This window comes from Alligator sinensis, unplaced genomic scaffold (assembly GCF_000455745.1).
Source record: "Alligator sinensis unplaced genomic scaffold, ASM45574v1 scaffold370_1, whole genome shotgun sequence".
NCBI lineage: Eukaryota > Metazoa > Chordata > Crocodylia > Alligatoridae > Alligator > Alligator sinensis.
The window spans coordinates 684,768-700,350 of record NW_005842128.1 but is presented as its reverse complement, the minus strand read 5'-3'; the positions used below and the strand labels follow the sequence as shown (position 1 = coordinate 700,350).

General features: G+C 42.9%; 1 protein-coding gene across 6 annotated transcripts in view; it reads left to right on the top strand.

Annotated features, from left to right (window-relative positions):
* Nucleotides 1-15,583, top strand: part of DIP2C (disco interacting protein 2 homolog C) — a 203,134-nt gene that overhangs the window by 121,378 nt on the left and 66,173 nt on the right. For all 6 annotated transcript variants that reach the window (XR_003094383.1, XM_025205760.1, XM_025205758.1 and 3 more), the window contains 5 exons: nucleotides 428-551; nucleotides 2,664-2,785; nucleotides 7,824-7,935; nucleotides 8,050-8,159; nucleotides 11,109-11,239. Coding sequence is in view for 5 of the 6 variants with exons in the window: in XM_025205760.1 (XP_025061545.1) it covers nucleotides 428-551; nucleotides 2,664-2,785; nucleotides 7,824-7,935; nucleotides 8,050-8,159; nucleotides 11,109-11,239 (599 nt within the window). In the remaining variant the exon portion in view is untranslated. The remainder of the gene's footprint in view (nucleotides 1-427; nucleotides 552-2,663; nucleotides 2,786-7,823; nucleotides 7,936-8,049; nucleotides 8,160-11,108; nucleotides 11,240-15,583) is intronic.

The following is a 15,583-nucleotide window of genomic DNA, read 5'->3' as shown; positions in this document are numbered from 1 at the left end:
TACAGGAATGCTCCTTCAGACTTAACTCCTCAGATTGTGGCAGGAGTCTGGTAAAGTTCACTTTCCTGGCTGTATGTGGGAACAAAGCATGCATAACTAAGGAAAGCAGTGCTAGGTCTTCGGTCATGATATTAAAAGATTATTGACACTTCCTTAAAATTAGAGCTCAAACACTGCTTTGAGTGAAGTGTATAGAGATGGGGGCGGGAAATATTCACAGCCTTGTCAAAGTTCCTATTTTTCCAGCTGCAGTTGGGCATAAAGCTGAAGTTTTTCTTAGATAATTTTACTGCATGACTAGTATGACATATTTTTATAAAAATAAAAAGATAGCCTTCATTTCATTAACTTGTCAGCTTGGGAAAGGAAACTGGAATTCACCACACAATCTGTTTTTCTTGTGACACAATCTTATTTTAATATACAGGGAACAATAGCGAACTCTCTAACATGTGTCCAGCTACATAAGCGAGCTGAGAAGATAGCTGTCATGTTGATGGAAAGAGGACACTTGCAAGATGGAGACCACGTGGCTTTGGTTTACCCACCAGGTAAAGAACTTGCATTTTTTTGTACTATAGTGAGCTTAAGCTTCGTGAATTAAAACTCCTTTTCAAATCATTTACCCTCATTTTGGTGAAATTGCAAATGGGGTCCTTGCCTAGCTGTAAACTAGGAACATGAATAATATTTGTCAAAGAGGCATTGAAGTATTTACCCATTTTACAATGCATTTCTCTGAGTTTAGCAAGATGGATTCATTCATTATTTATTTCTGTGAATTTAGGTTAAGATTAAAGCGTATTATTTCAGGATGTCCTTTCAAAGGGTAGGAGCAGAAACAGGAAGAGCCACTACTGGAGGTGATGGGCTGCAACTGCAGCAAGAACAGCCCCACCAGAAGCTGTGCGCACTGCCCATGGCCTGGGCCCGCATGGCTGTTCTCCGCATCTCCAGCGGCTGCTCCTCCCTCTGCTTCTGCCTTTGCTGCACTGCTCTGGATGTGAAAGAGGGAAGCTTCAGCTGGGTGGCTCTTGTCTCAAAGCGTGGGGCTCTGACTCCAGCTCCTGATCGCCTTACACCCACTTCGCCTGCACTCAAGCGGCTACTGATCGTGCCGGGCAGGCAGAGCGGGTGGAAGGCAGTCAGGAGCCGGAGCCACCCAGTTGAAGCATCCTGCCCCCCGCGCAGAGCAGCACAGGAGAGGCAGGAGCAAGAGGAGGAGCCGCAGCTGGAGGCAAGGAGAGCAGAATAGCACCCAGCCGGCTGCGGCCACACCAAGAACAGCCCCACCGGAAGCTGTGTGTGCTGGTTAGGGCCTGGGCTGGAGCGCAATGTGGGCTGCTCCAGTGGGAGCAGGCGGGGTCAGCCATATGAGGAGTGCTATGGGGGCAATTGAAGGCCAGAACCAGTCAGTTGGCAGGCCATATTTTGCCCACTCCTTGATTAACCCAATCCATGTAAAAAATTTGTTGAAACCATTTCTTAGTATTAGCTTGCAGAACCTTTTATAATATATATACACATAAACGTATATATTTCAGTCTCCATGGAAAATGTTTTATTTTAAAAAGAGTAAGCCATAAATCAAGAACCCTTTACTTCTAACTGCCCCATTAAAAAAGTAAAACTATTTGCATTGGATTCTTGTAATGGCCTACATATATATTGAGTAAGGAACTATCAAACAAAATAATTTTATACTGTTTTAAATGTATAAATTCAGCTGTCTGTAGAATGTGATGCAGTGGTGCTCAGCTTCTAGCCCACAGGCCAGATCTGGCCCACGGAGCCGTGTCATCCAGGCTGCAGGTTTCCCCACAGGTCCAGAAATTTGGCTGTGGGGAGTGGTGGCAACATTAATTGCCATTCCCCGGCTGTGGGGAGTGGTGGCAACATTAATTGCCCTTCCAATGCTGACAGATATCTGGACCTGTGGGTAGCTCTGCAGGCCAGATAACATGACTCTGCCCTGGCATATGGGGTCAGGCCAGCATATGGCCAGATTCAAGTGTGCAGGTTGGGCACTCCTAGTCTAACTCATTTTTCTGTATTAGCTGTATAAACTGATCCTTATAATCACCATTTATTTAAAAAAAATGCTTAACATATGTCAGAAATAAGGAGTATGAAGTGATGACATTGCCTTTTTCATTTGAACCCTTCAAGAAGACAAGCCAAAGCCTCACATTTTTAAGGTCCAGTGGCATAGAAAAGAATTAGAAAATACCTTTTTTAAAATGTAACTTTTCACACGATATAGGAGTAGTGAAATGTCATAGTCTCAACTTTTCTTTGTTTCACTGTTCCCTTAAAAGCTATTGTCTATTAGTTAAAATGTAACATATTTAATTAGTTATATTTCAACTTTTTAACTAGTGAATTGTTGATCAGAAACCTGAGTGATGACATGTTGTCCATGCTTTTAGATCAGTTTAGTTATTTCATGCTTAAAAGAACTCCACAGATAAAAATAATCAGTGCAGTTTACCAAATACGGGATAGGGACAGAAAAAATAATCTGTGGAAGATTTGTAGTTACTTATTTAACATCCTAAGCCATTTCAGAGTAGGATGTATACTTACATAGTATACTTACATAGGTTTCTGCAGTTAACAATTGGATTTTCAAGTAAGAATGTTTTGCTTTGTTCTTCATGCAGGGATAGACCTGATTGCAGCATTTTATGGTTGCCTGTATGCAGGCTGTGTGCCAATAACAGTTCGACCTCCACATCCACAGAACATTGCAACAACATTACCTACGGTGAAGATGATTGTGGAGGTGAGTGGACATCTGGAAATGTGAAAGCTGCTTAAACAGGCAGTGGGCTAATATGCTTTTAGGAGCTTTTCCATCAAAGTCAGCAAAAGACACTGGGTTTTGTAACCTCTGAGTTCATATTTCATGTTACAGGGCCCAAGCCAATAATGTATCGCAAAGTCAGGGATGAGAGAACATTTAACACGCTCAGACTTTCGGAGCTATATAAGCAGCCACCTACACTGCCACTTTCCAGAAGCAATTTAGATATGTTTTCCAGTATTTGACACTACACCAGGTTTCACAGACTTCCTAGTGACATTTTCACTGACCTGCCTTGTTACTGACGTGTAAAACAGTCCACTACACAGACTGGGATGATATTGCAGAAAATAATATTAAGAGTTTATCTAATGTGTTTCAGGCCAAGCAATTGGAAAAAAAATGTTTAAGTTAAAACTGTTTCAGCAGGTCTATGTATGGGTATGTACTCTTTATGTTTTTAAAGGCCTCTTACAAAGTTTTGGAAGCAAGTTTAGTAAAGGGGGGTTACTCATTTTGAAGTTGTACCATGGACAGGTCTTTATCCACAGAGGGGTGATTTGGACTTTTTTTGTCTTTTCATTTTATCTGGTCAAAATGGAGTCATTTCTTACACTAAGGCTTCTGCCACACTTTACATATATTGTGCAATTAACTGGTTAATCACACAATAAATCTAGATCAGCCACACATGCAGAGTAAGATGCGTCACATTTGAAAAGTAATTTATCATGCTATTAACTGGTTAATTGTGTAATAAATTCAAACTGGTCTTGCTTGCAACGTAACTGTAACGCTATATAAATGTCCATCCAGCTATAAAGTTAGTGCTTGAAAATGTGTAAGAACGCTATAGCTGGTTTCTATCCAGGCTTAATTTGAACATGTGGTATGGCTGCAGTGTAGTTGCATTAACCCTGATTGGGCGGGGTGTGATTTCAGAGAGGTGACTTCTTACTTGTGATGCCTTCTGAGAAAACCTTAAATGAGTTAATAAGACATACAAAAAACTATAACTCTTGGTTCCAAAATGATACCTTTTTATTAGACCAACTGGAAAATGGCAAGAAAATTGTCCTTTTCTGCAAGCTTTCAGGATCAAAGTCCCTTCGTCAGGCTCTGGGAAAAGTGTAGATGGTACAAGATGGTAAAAAGTCCCCATAGGTAGTTAATAGATTTTATTTTAGCCAATTAAATTAATCTTTAGGATTTTTTAGGATATAAACTATTATTTAGGGACCATTCAGGGACAAATAAACTTGTGTGAGATAACAGGGTTGTTCACAGAATGAGATGCTGCTCAGCATGAGGACAGGTATCAGAGTCTGACCTAGCAGCAGCAAAGCAGTGGTCTTATTGCTCCTTTTGAGGTATTTAAACCTGTGTAGTGTGTAATAACTGGTTAGTTTTGTCAGTGTTTGACAGTCAGATTTGGCTAAAATGGGCTGTATCGGCATGTTCAGCAAATTTTAAGATGAAGCTAAGACCCCTGGCAGATGTGGCACTTACGGCATGACTAATCATGCCTTAAGTTATAACCTGGTCACATGTTTAGAGCAATTAATAGTGCAGTAAAACAGGGAATAAGCAACTTATTACAATGATCAGCTGATCAACAGCTCCAGTGTGCTACTGAGGCTGGTAGTACTGATCACTTACTGGTGCTCCCAGCCCTGGGGACACACAGGAGAGAAGGGCTGTGATGCGCTCCTGAGGATGGGTGTGCTAACCAACTGATTGGTGCTCTGAACCAGGCACACTGGACACCCAGTTTGCTACTTGCCAGTGCAGGGGGAGCCCAGCCTCCCCCTGCACCAACAATAGGACACAGTTGAATCCCTATCACAGTTGTACCTTCTTCCATGCACGCGTAGCATGGCAGGAGGCACGATCATTGGAATCGGGGATCAGATCAGGGATGTTTTTATTTGAACATCTACCAGGGGCCTAAGGTGTCTCATGGTTGTTTAGCCCTTTTCAGTGGACTGATTTCCCATCAGAAATTGCAGAACACATTAATAGCAGTTTAACCTAATATCCTCTCAGCTTTAATTCATAGAAGAACTTTCTCTCATTTTAGAGAGGCATGAATTTATGAAGATTAAATATTGAGCTTATTCTTTTCATTGTGCATACATTGCTGTAATGGTGGAGAATCCTGCCTTTACACACATACTGTTTTCTATCAATCTGAAAACAGAACTGTGCTTTGGAGATGTTAGCAGTCAAGGGAGTTCAACCCTATTGTGATCCCAATCTCGCTATATGTTGCTGAATGGTTTAAGAGATTATAGGTAGGGATCTATTCAACACGAGCAGGCGGCCACCCGATTTCAGAGGGAGATCACAGGGCTGACTGCCATTTTCATGGGCTAATCATGGAGGTGCCCCTACAGACCTCTGATTGCTTGAGGGGGCCCTGTTTGCCCCGCCACTTGCTGCTGATTGGCTGCAAGGGCTGACTGTCATACAGCCCTGTCCCTCACCATTGGTTGGTTGCAAGTGCTATCTGTCATGCTGCCCCACCCCTTGCCACTGATTGGTGAAGAGGGATGGGGCTGCATGACAGACAGCATTCTCAGCCAGTCATTGACAAGGGGCAGAGGCAGCAGTCATCTTGGGCTTCTACGTGTGCCATTTCCTTCCCTGGCAGGCTGCACGACCGGGTTGCAGCGCTCGCCCTAGGGAACCAGCATCTTATTTTCGATAAGGTTTCTTTTTTCACAAATTTTGCATGCAGTGTTGGATTTCGCAATTTCCGTGAAATCCGCAAAATTGTGATTTCAGTAGATCCCTAATTATAGACTTGACTGTAGTCTAATTACATAAAATACAATGGAGGTAACAGAAATTAATATTGTCCCTTCCAAAGAGGATGTTGTATTTTGTCCTTCCATCAAGGAGTTTGCAAGAGGTTCAGCTCTCCTCCCCAGTTTGGTGATAACTGGGACAGCCCTGGGGTCCAGAGTTTCTCCACACTATCCTGACGTCCATGATAATGTTGTTCCTTATAGCCATTTGCCCTTGAAACTCTCTTCTTCTAGTGGTTTCATTGTGGCCCAGACCATGTAAGGTAGGATTGAGTATTACCTTGTCCCAGGATGACGCACAAAGTTGAGAGCAAAGGATGCTCTAAGAACCTTGCCCTCATCCTTTTCTACTCCAAATAGCATAACTTAGAGAGGTGACTGGGTATCCTTGGGCACCACCTTTGTAGGCCAGTGCAAAAATAGCCACTGCCACAGCAGTGGCTGACCATTATACCACCAATGGCACTGTCATACCTGTCACTACTCCATACTTCATGATTGCCCCAAGTGTAGGGCTGCCCTGTATGCTTCTGTCTATACCTGATCTACACAGAACACCACAGTGGGTATTTATTGAATCATAGCCAGCAGAGAGTTGCTGCAACAGAGCCTTTGTTCCTGTTGCTGCCTGCTGTTATGCCTGCTGTTTCTCCCTAGAGTGTTGCTCTGAGGAGAGGGGCAATCTGTTTTGCAGTATCATTACTGCTAGCCTCCTGTGATCAAGTGGTGAACTTGCTGTATATGAGGTTGAAAGTACGGTATTCAACAAGTGGTTTCTTCAGATAGGGACAATAGTGGGAGTTCATATAGGGACAATAGTGGGAGTTCAGCAGTTTCACGCTCTCTGTGGAACCCAAATGGAATAGGTTTTGAACTGAGCTCAGTGCTAGAGGAACTCGTAGTTTGTTTTCACAATGCACTTTTCTGTCTGCTGGAGGTGTGAATAAGAATATCTCTATTGCTGACAGTGCTGACAGCAGCCAGTGGAATGGTGGTTTCCTAACCAGTAGTTTTCAAGGTAATGGTTTGCAGTGCTGTCGAGCCCAAGTCCTTGGCTCAGGTTCCATGTGGAAGGACCCTGCTACATGTTCAGATTAAAGCTAAATAGAAACTACTACAGAGTTGTTACATATTTTCAAGCGCTATCTTTATAGCTGGTTAGCTCTTTTTATAGCGGGATAGGCATTTTTATTTTGTCGTAATTACTTTGCACAGGTGGCTGGTCTACATTTATTATTGCGTGATTAACCAGTCAATTATGTGATCATTACTTTGCACTTGTGGCTGGTCTTTCTTTGCACATGTGGCCAGTCTAAATTTATTGTGCAATTAATTAGTTAGTTGCATAATATATGTAACATGTAACAGGGGCCTTAGAAATACTTGTCCTCACAGAATTGCAAAAACCAGAAATAAGAAAGAAAGTCTTTCCTTTTACATTTTCCATTCTGTGCCTATTGATTATAAATGTTCAATACTATAGTTGCCTGACTTTTACTTGCATATAATGTATGACATGTTTTTTTCAGTTGGTACCCAGTTAACATATTAGTTAAACTACCTATCCATTCTCAAACAAGAGAATCTCCCCACTGTAAAATCCAGTAGACTTTTGAATATAGCAAAAGTGAAAGAGTAAACTCACTGTAAGTGCCACTTGAGAAATGACCATTGTAAAGCTGTCATTTGAAATATCAAAATTCTCTACAATGAAGCCTTTATTAAGTCCCTAGTGTTCCTGCAGAGAATCCTGTTTGTTTGATTTAGTGTAGAAATCAAGGTTACAAGGCTAACCAAATCATATTGACTTACTGTGGTGAGAGCACTAGAGCATAGTAAGGATTTTATTAATATTATTTTTATAAACAACTTGTGTTACCTTCACTTAGGTTATACTTGTCATAACCTTCTCTGTGGGATCTGTGGATAAAAACATGCAAGGAAAGCTACATTTTCCATATTAATGTGCTATTAGTCTCAATGTAACAATTTACCGCAAGTTATAAGATTTACTTGGCTTGCTTGGCTTGTAATATAACCTATGAATTTTCAAAGAACTCCACATATGGACATACCTTTGTCTGTTAGTCAAGCAATATAAAACCAATAAACTTATACATCCTGTTGTAAATTAAATTGTTGGCTTACATGCTTTTGCATGTGAAGTAATCAGTGTCTCATTTCCTTTTTGCCTGTTGAATTCTCAGGTGAGTCGTTCAGCCTGTTTAATGACTACACAATTAATATGTAAATTATTACGGTCACGAGAGGCAGCAGCAGCAGTGGATATCAGAACGTGGCCTCCTGTACTAGATACAGGTAAGTACGAAAGCTAGGCAGATGCCATGTATTTTTTCTGTTGAACTTTGCATGTTCAAAGATCACTGCAGTTGACTGCCTGCCACACGCACTTTCATTTTTTATTTTTTCTAGATGACTTGCCAAAGAAGCGGCCTGCTCAAATCTACAAACCTTCTAACCCTGATACACTGGCTTATCTCGACTTCAGTGTATCCACAACTGGAATGCTGGCAGGAGTAAAGGTAGGAATTTCATATTGAAGTCAAATATTCTTGGCATATGTCAAACAAGCATGAAGTCTGGCTTGATTAGGCACATGGCATGTTGCTTTGGATTTTGCAGAATGTTCCTTTAGTTACTAAAAGTTAAATTACTTTCTCTTCTCAGTAATCGGGCACCTGCAATTGTTTCCTTCCCAAACTTAGGAGCTGCTGTTCCATCAGTAATAGTACCTTGCTCTTGGTAGGTGCATGTAATCAAAGGTTACATAGACTGTAAGGCCAGAAGGTACTATTAGATCACCTGGTCTGACCTTCTGGATACCATAGAATCATTCATCCAGCTATACCTGATTATTCAGCCAGATAACTTGTTGACTACAGCATGTCTTCTACGAAGATCTGCAGTCTTGATCTGAGATATGAAAAGTGGAGAATTGACCCATCTCCCTTGGTAATTGGTTTCAGTATTAATCACCTATGGTTAAATGTGTATCTTATTTCCAATTTGAACCTGTCTGGCTTTAGCTTCCAGCCGCTGATTATTGTTAAGCCTGCCTTTCCTGATTTAAAGGAACGTTTAATACTGTCAGTATTTTCTCCTGCTCAAGGTACTTATGGCCTATGATAAAATTCTCTCTTAATCCTCTTCCTTGGGAATTTAAACCTAGCAGCTTCTAAATCTCCAACTACTCCAGTACTCATATCATTTTTGTGGCTGTTTTCTGAACTCTCTCAAATCTTTCAACCTACTTTGTCTAGTATCAGCAACATCCTTTTTTCTGGTATCAGAAATGGCCTTACACAGAGATGAAATCACCATTCTATTCCTACTTGCTGCTACTCTATTTATAGGATCATGCCAATGTATCATGTTATATTGCTTGCCCATTGTGACCCTCAATATATTGCATTCAGTGCACTTTAGAAAAGATTATTTCCATTATTCCCATCATTGAGATGGGAAAGTTGATAACAAGGTAGCAGGGTAAAGTGATTTGCCCTCTTCCACAACTTTAGGTGACTTATCCGCAAGTGATTGTGCCTCTAACTTGCAGAAAGTGACAGTCAGCTTTCCTTGGTCACTGCCTGTGCAGTTACAAAGATTGATCAGTGTGACAGAAGAGTGAAGAGCATTTTTCTCTACCAGTGGCAATCATTTGCTTTTGTTGTATCCTGCTTATTTAACTACAGCTAAAGTACAGTGCTAAGTGGAGAGGTCATAAAGCTCCAAAAGAGGTACAGAGTTACTAGTTCGTTGGCTCAAAACACATTCAAGTTAAGTTATCAGCTAGATCAGGGGTGTCAAAAATACAGCCCATGAGCCAGATCCAGCCCACAGAGCCACATTATCTGCCCTGTGGGTCTCTAAACTGATCCCTTGTGCCACATGGGACATGCAGTGCCTCTGGCACTCATGCTGAACTGGCTCTGCACACTAGCTGTGGGACTGGTCTGGACCGTGTTGTACAGAGCCAGCACACTGGGCCAGTTTGGCGGGGTGCCACATGCAGTGCAAGCCCCAGGCTGGCCCTCTGTACCACATGCATAGCTGGTCCAGCCTGAACACAGCATGCAGCACATGCCAGCCCTGGGGCTCACTCTGCATATGGCCCATGGGTTAAATGCGGTGTGGCACACAACACAGGGGGATCTGAGGCATGGGCCTCATGTAGTGCCCCACCAGACCAGACCTGCATGCTGGCTCCAGCATGCACAGGTGGCCTGGAACCTAATCCGGACCAGTCCCAAAACCAGCATGCAGATCCAGTCCAGTGGGAGGCTGCATGCAGTTTGCACCCCGAACTGGCCCCATGTTGCATGCAGCACTGGGTCCAGCCTGCATACTGTATACAGAGAGCGCCCTGGGGGTAGCTTGTGCTTCATGCAGCACCCAGCCTGGATTTGGCATCATGGGTGCTACATGTGGCACAGAGTCTCTCCAGATCCAGCCCACAGATTGGCCCAGCAGCCTTATTTGATACCCCTGTGGTAGATTATTACTAATTATTACATATTTATTTTACTAGAACCCACAAAGTTAGTGAGGTTTGGACAAAAAACTCATAGGATGACACCGCTTCTTGTTCCAGAGAGTTTGATCTAATCATATTATGCATACAACCCTAGTTGGGCCCTCTGGGATAGTATTGATGAAACTTGGCAGTAACTTTCCTGTACACTGAGGGTTTTATTGTCTGTCAGCCTCAAGAACTAACACTCTTAAAAGAAACATCTGAAGAGTTTTTCTTTCTTATCAGTACTAAATTTTATTTTCAGCTACATCAGTTTCTCAGAGCTTTTAAATAAAAAAAGTAAAAGAACTCACTCTCAATTAGGAATGGCTAAAATATGAAACAGTTTATGGCCCTCTTTTTATTGAGCTTATTTTGATGTTATAAATGGTTGATCGAGTCAACTGTGCTGCTTGATATTCAAAACACCCACTGGAGCCAGAAATGTATTGTGCCAATGGAAGTTTTCTAAGATCAGGCCCTTTGATGCTATGGGCGCAGATACAATTGTATCTCAGTTTTATTTTGGAACACTTTATTGTATTAGTTTAACATGACACGTTATTAACAATAGATAGATAAATCCAAGCTGATACTTTAGACTACTGTTTATACAGATTTTACTATCCTGAGGGTTTTATCATCCTTATTAAAGTTTAGCTCATTCTCCTTCTCGTCGCATTTTGCTTCAAGTAAGTCTTTAAGCCATTCAGGATAATATGCCATAAATCTATTAAACTTACGACTTATCTTCTGTCTTCCTTTTCCTTTCATGGTTATTTGGGCCACCTCTTGAAAGAAAATTAATTGTCATTGTGTATAAATTACAGTGTGTATTTCTGTTGTACACGAAGTCAATATTTATTTGTTTTCTTCATCCTGTTTCTGATTTAAGGACCGGCAATGACTTGAGGATGATGGAGTTTATCATTTTAATTACTGCCCAATTTTCTTCCAGATGTCTCATGCAGCCACTAGTGCCTTTTGTCGTTCTATTAAGCTGCAGTGTGAGCTTTATCCTTCCAGAGAAGTTGCTATCTGTTTGGACCCTTACTGTGGACTTGGGTTTGTCCTCTGGTGCCTCTGCAGGTGAGAATTTAAATTCCCTTTAAATTTTAAAATATTTTTTCCACTAAAGTGCAAAACGGAAGAACAAAGTGACTTGAGTAATGAGAAGATGGTGAGAATAGTTGGAAAATATCATAGGAAATTGGAATTGTCAAAAACAAAAAAAGTTTTGAGTCGGGCATGGCCCTGTACATTTGTTGTCCATCAGTGTGGAGAGTCAGTATATCTGTTCCCCTAACTTTCTGCCGTTTGATTCACGTATTTATAAGATCTCGCTATCCTTATTTGATGAGCAACAGTACTCTAACAGAATTACACTAACACAACACTGTCATCTTGTCTTTAATCTGGAAGCACACACTGATCTTGGAACATTTTGAGCTATTCTCTTTTGGGGGATGTTTAGGGCAGTGAATTTGATGGGGAAACAGCAATGCATTTGATTATAAAGGAAAACTCGGAGAAGCAGGCAGAATAGCAGCACAAGATTGTTATAAATTGGGAAATTTCATTCAGCTCTAATTTAAAAGAAGTTTACAGATTTTGGTGTGTGGATCTCTGTACCCTAGACAAGGTGTTATCTGGCAGTGAAAGTACTTATCTTACTTCAAAAACTGTTCATCTGTCTGGGTAGATGCAGAGAAAAAATGGAGATTTTCATAGAAGAAAACTGAGAACATGGCACCAGGAAGAGATATGAAAATGTAACTGGAATCACTTTTATCATTAGCAATGTTAGAACTGCAAATATTGCAGCGTTTTGATATGCTTCAGTAAAATTTCCTTGAAATGGCAATATTACTAGTTTCAGACAAAGCTGAAATGAAGATAACTGTGGGATATTTCAAAAACACATGTCTGAATGAATGTTTTACTAAATTATTAAACATCGTGTTGGAAACAGTATTTTGTCCAGATCAACAGTTCCCAATCTTGGGGTCGCATACTCCCAGCGAGGGAGGCATGGGGCGGGGGGGTATGTGCCTCCCATATGTGTGCGCAGGGCAGGGGCAGATGTGGGCTGCGTGCTGCGTCTCGGGGCTGCACATACTGCATGTGTGGGTCTCCATGGCAGAGAAAGGCTGGATGGAGAGGCTTGATGCTGCTGCTGGGAACCCCAAGCCAGCCTCACTGCCATGGTGAGGCATCCCCTGCCCATCTGGCATCAGTGGGGGCCACAACTCTGCACCAGCACTGCCATTGCTGCCAGGCAGGCAGGGGGTACCTCACCATGGCAGCATGGCTGGTGTGGGGTTCCCAGCAGTGACACTGAGCCGAGCCTCCCTTTCACACGGGGTCCAGCCCATTGAGCTGCAGGGGGCCTCAGTGTGGGGGGAGGAGGGGCGGGGAGAGGGTAGCAGGGCAGGGAGCCCTGAGTCCACAGTGGGCTGTCTGCCTCCTCTCCCCGACCTTGGGCCCTGCTCCAGCCATGTAGGGGCCTTGGTCCTGTAATCCATTTCCACCCTCGCTCTACAAACAGCTGGAAGGTTCATAGATTCATAGATGTTAGGGTCGGAAGGGACCTCAATAGATCGTCGAGTCCGACCCCCTGCATAGGCAGGGAAGAGTGCTGGGTCTAGATGACCCCAGCTAGATGCTTATCTAACCTCCTCTTGAAGACCCCCAGGGTAGGGGAGAGCACCACCTCCCTTGGGAGCCCGTTCCAGACCTTGGCCACTCGAACTGTGAAGAAGTTCTTCCTAATGTCCAATCTAAATCTGCTCTCTGCTAGCTTGTGGCCATTATTTCTTGTAACCCCCGGGGGTGCCTTGGTGAATAAAACCTCACCAATTCCCTTCTGTGCCCCCGTGATGAACTTATAGGCAGCCACAAGGTCGCCTCTCAACCTTCTCTTGCGGAGGCTGAATAGATCCAGTTTCTCTAGTCTCTCCTCGTAAGGCTTGGTCTGTAGGCCCTTAACCATACGAGTGGCCCTTCTCTGGACCCTCTCCAGGTTATCCGCATCCCTCTTGAAGTGCGGCGCCCAGAATTGCACGCAGTACTCCAACTGCGGTCTGACCAGTGCCCGATAGAGGGGAAGTATCACCTCCTTGGACCTATTCGTCATGCATCTGCTGATGCACGATAAACTGCCATTGGCTTTTTTGATGGCTTCGTCACACTGCCGACTCATGTTCATCTTGGAGTCCATTAGGACTCCAAGATCCCTTTCCACTTCTGTGCCACCCAGCAGGTCATTCCCTAGGCTGTAGGTGTGCTGGACATTTTTTCTCCCTAGGTGCAGCACTTTGCATTTCTCCTTGTTGAACTGCATTCTGTTGTTTTCTGCCCACTTGTCCAACCTGTCCAGATCTGCTTGCAGCTGTTCCCTGCCCTCCGGCGTGAGGGGCTATAGGTTGGGAGTGAGTGACCATGCTGAAGAAATGGGGTCATAAATGGGGTTATGCTGAGGAAAAGTTTGGGAAGCCCTGATCTAGATCGTTGGACCAATAAATAAATAACTAGCATGTCTTTCTCCAAACAATTTGTGATTTATGAAATGCATAAAGCATCTGCTTGTTATACCTCATGTACATTATCTTGGTATCAAAAGGCTATGGTTCCAGAGATTGTTCTCTTAGGAAGTGTTTGGAGAAGGCAGTTTTTAAAATGTGGTAAATTTGGTATAAGGGTGTTTGCAGTTAGTGTTTTGTAGTTTGGACATGACACATGGTAAGAATTCATGCAATAGGAGTAACCTTTTTGGTCACCTTAATGAAAAAATCGATGTACTGTCAGGTTTTTCAAGCTGCAGTGTTTTCAGTTAAAGCAGACACTGTTTATTTGCAAACAACGGTGGAAACATATTGATCTTACCTTTTAAAGAGCCTGCTTTTAAAAAATGCAAATCTTGGGCTAAAAGTAAGAAGGCAGGGCAAGACCAGTACTTTAAATTATTTGCACTGATTTCAGACAGATCATAGCATTTGATGAGGTAGACTGTTGCCTCCCAAAGCTTATACATTTCTGAATGAGTTGGTGTATAAGGTGCCTCGCCTTGCCTTCTCACCTGACTTCATATTAACATGGCTAACTACCTCTCTCTAAAAGTAAGATTTATTTCCAGCTTTGTCATCAGTTCTATATGTCCTAAGCAAAGACCAGAACAGAATAGGGGGCTGTCAGATATAACTCTATAAATTCCCCCCTTTTTCAGCTGTCAATTAGTCCAGGCTTCTAAAATATGCCCTGGCAAAACCCTATTGGGTTTTTTCTTTTTTTCTGAACAGCTGATTTATTTGTTAATTTGAACCATAATTCCTTTGAACTCTTATTTCAAGGACTCCATAAGGACTATAGTGGATGGAAAATCCATATTTCCATCTTGCAGGAAATTCTCTGTTATAGCATCTTATTTTCATCTGAAAGTGCAAAAAAGTCAAAATAATGGACTTTTTTTTGAAAAAAAAAAGGATTCAGGAAATTTGGTTTCAGAAATTGAGAGGGTCCAGAGGAGGGTCACCCGCATGATCCGGGGACAGCAGGGCAGACCCTACAATGAGAGGCTACGGGACCTGAACCTGTTCAGCCTTCACAAGAGAAGGCTGAGGGGGGACCTGGTGGCTGTCTATAAACTCACTAGGGGGGACCAGAAGGGTTTGGGGGAGACCTTGTTTCCCCTAGCGCCCCCCGGGATAACAAGGAATAACGGCCACAAGTTGTTGGAGAGTAGGTTCAGATTAGACATCCGTAGGAACTACTTCACAGTTAGGGCGGCTAGGATCTGGAACCAACTTCCAAGGGAAGTGGTGCTGGCTCCTACCCTGGGGGTCTTTAAGAAGCGGCTTGGTGCCTACCTGACTGGGGTCATTTGAGCCCAGTTTTCCTCCTGCCCAGGCAGGGGGTCGGACTTGAATATCTACAAGGTCCCTTCCGACCCGACTTCTATGATTCTATGAAATGGTGAAAGATACCTGATGATATCTGTGGCTGTAGGGGAGAGGTCTAGAAGCAGTGGCCTCATGCTCCAACAGGGGAAATTTAGGCTGGATATTAAGAGGAACTTTCTGACTTGGAAGGTGGTCAAGCATTGGAACAGGCTGCCTAGAAAAATTGTGGAATCTCTGGCCTTGGAAACTTTCAAAAGCAGGTTAGACAGACACTTGGCTGGCATGGTTTAGTCGGGAATGATCCTGCCTTGCGCACGGGACTGAACTAGATGACCTTGTGAGGTCTTACTTTTCTGTGATTCCTATTATATGATTTGACAGGTTTCTGTAGGACGCTCTCCATGTCAAAGTGCAAATTTTTTTTGTGAGTCACCTAACCACCAACCTGTGGCTGTGGTCTGTTCCAGTGCATCTTGGGATTTGTAGTCCAGTTGCACTACGTCCCAGTTCTCTCTGGGCCACATTCGCTAACTGA